This window comes from Chrysochloris asiatica, unplaced genomic scaffold, assembly GCF_000296735.1.
Source record: "Chrysochloris asiatica unplaced genomic scaffold, ChrAsi1.0 scaffold00210, whole genome shotgun sequence".
NCBI classification, from domain to species: domain Eukaryota; kingdom Metazoa; phylum Chordata; class Mammalia; order Afrosoricida; family Chrysochloridae; genus Chrysochloris; species Chrysochloris asiatica.
Window position 1 is genome coordinate 4,352,283 of NW_006408728.1, and position 2,639 is coordinate 4,354,921.

Here is a 2,639-nt window from a genome sequence, read left to right on the forward strand (position 1 = left end):
TAGAAAAAATGCAAAGTACTCCAGGCTTTGAGAAATTCAACAGGAGGGCTTATTTTAATGTTATGTACCTTACTTCCATCCCAGGCTTACAAAGCATATAGCCATTCTGATAAGTAAAATGTTGATAAGACATAAATAAGCCATTTTATTATGAAGTGAACTTTAAATGGTAAATACAAATTCACAACCTAAAATTCTAAAATTACAGTTTAACATTACCATTTTCAAAACTGAAAACTTTTTTATCCCAATCTATCTCAAGTGTTACCACTCTCAATATTTCCTCCCATTACTTGTTGTCAGAGATGATGTGATTTAGTTTATAGGAATAAACAAGAACACAGAGGCAGGTGGATACATTGTTATCTCAGGTTCAAGTACAAACTAGCAGTGGTTTCAAGAGACATCAACAACATGAATATTCCCTGAACTACCCTCAATAGCTACTTCCCACATTATTTCCTGATCATCCAATTGAAGAAACTGGCAAATTAAAATTTTGCTATTTTATGCATAGGATAGTACCAAATGCTCAAAGATATCTCCATGAAATAGATGTCTTCAAACTTTCTATACCATAAGCTTCTGGACCAACATTAAGGATGAATAAAGTGGTAAAACCTGTTATATCTTCCATCACTTTCTTCTTTTCTTTTTGCTCTTCCATACTATCAACATAGTTCTACATAAAAAAACCACCGAAAAAAAACGGTTAAAAAAAATGTCTTACTTACCTAGCACATCAATGTTAAAGTACTTCTGAGAAGTGCCTGCAATATTAATGGCTTTACAGGAATATCTTCCTGCATCATCTGGAGTGGCTTTAAAGAGCTTTAATGTCTTCCCATTATTCACAATCTGAATGATGCTATTTTCAGTCACCTATGAGGGTCAAAATGATCAATTATTTCCAATCTTCATAAAAATGCGTAATTAGAAATTGAAATAAAACTTTATTACTAATAATGATTCACAATGAAAAATGTATTTCTCAGGTATTAAGTCAAGGAGTTATAAATATTTGGAGGTCTCCAATTACCTGGACATCATCTTTAAACCACATAATGATGGGGGATGGAGTACCTTCAACTTCACAAAAGAGATTGGTCCCCTGATGTAGCAAAACTGACACATTTGCTACTTGCTCTTTATCTTTTATTACTGGAGGAACTGCAAAAAGAAAGAAGAGTATGACTAGGTAGTTTATATGGTAGTGGTAGTTATATGCTGTGGAGTCGATTCTGACTTATAGCGACCCTGTATATGGTTTCCGAGGCTGTAAATCTTTAAGGGAGCAGAAAGGCTTATCTTTCTCCTGTGGAACAGCTGGTAGGTTCGAACTGCTGACCTTGAGATTAGCAGCCCAACTCATAACCAATATGGTAGCAGAGCTAGATAGATAGTTTATAATAAATTTTGTTTATAAATATTATTTACACTAGGTATCTAATGGCTAGATAGGTTAGTAATATTTAAGCAAATAAATTATTATAAAATGAAAAAAATTCTTGAGAAATATATTTATAATCAACAATCCTTACTGCATTTTTACTTTACTTAGGATTTCAGAGTTTTGAATTTAGGATAAAAGTTAAAAGTACATTTAAGGGAGAAACTTGAAGCAAACCTCTCCATTCCATATCTCTCAAAAAACCAAAGTGCAAAAGCCTTAATAAACTCATGGGTGCTCACTGCTGATGTGATTACATATTGCCTGGTGCCTATGGAAGTCAATCTCTATCAAAATGTACAATGTATATATAATTTGACTCAAGTACCATGACACATGTACAAGATTTTTATTACATCACTTAAAATAGCAAACAATTGATAGCAAACAAAATGTTCATAATTATTAGAGGAAGGTTAAATAGATCATGGTATTACCATACAATGAGATGCTGTGTATGTATATATAAGAGCTAGGAATATTGAATAACTACTCAAAATCAATTTATATAGTGAAAAAGGCAAGATGTAGAACAATATGTATAATATTCAACCATATGTATTTCCTATTTTATGTATAAAAAGAGGGTAAAATATTATATATTCATATTTCCTAGTATATGCTTAAAATGTCTGGAAACACACACTCACAAATACACACTAAAAAATTTGATAACTTCCCTTGCCTGTAGTTATCAAAACAAGAGGCTTTTTCCATATAGCTATGTATCTTTCCATACCATTTGAATTTTGAATGATGTAAAATACAAAATTACATGAAACTATAATTCTCATAAATAAACAAATATATGCAATTAGACCACCAGTTTCCTGCTTGGTAATGTTTCTATTCATATTAATATTAAGCAATATTACATTGGGAATCATTTAAATATATTAGACACATCATCCACATTTACCATGTACTTGGAGATTATATTTTCTTTCTGTGGTTCCAGCTTCATTGACTGCCACACAGATGTACTCCCCATTGTCATATGGTGTAACTGAAGTGATGACCAATAATGTGCCATCTTCCAAGATGGAAATACCCGGTTCTCTGCCTGTCAACTGTCTACCATTACGTAGCCATTTGATGGTCGGTTTGGGGATACCTTAAGTAAGAAATTAAAGTCTTGTGATACTTTTGTAACAAAATGCCAAATCATTATTAAGGGTCTATATCAAAA

General features: G+C 32.1%; 1 protein-coding gene across 1 annotated transcript in view; it reads right to left on the reverse strand.

The window, feature by feature from the left end:
* HMCN1 (hemicentin 1) overlaps nucleotides 1–2,639 on the reverse strand; it is a 665,929-nt gene that overhangs the window by 280,809 nt on the left and 382,481 nt on the right. The window contains exons 26-28 of the mRNA XM_006872707.1: nucleotides 2,370–2,564; nucleotides 1,040–1,170; nucleotides 735–882 (exon numbers count right to left, since the gene is read on the reverse strand). Coding sequence (XP_006872769.1) covers nucleotides 735–882; nucleotides 1,040–1,170; nucleotides 2,370–2,564 — 474 coding nt within the window. The remainder of the gene's footprint in view (nucleotides 1–734; nucleotides 883–1,039; nucleotides 1,171–2,369; nucleotides 2,565–2,639) is intronic.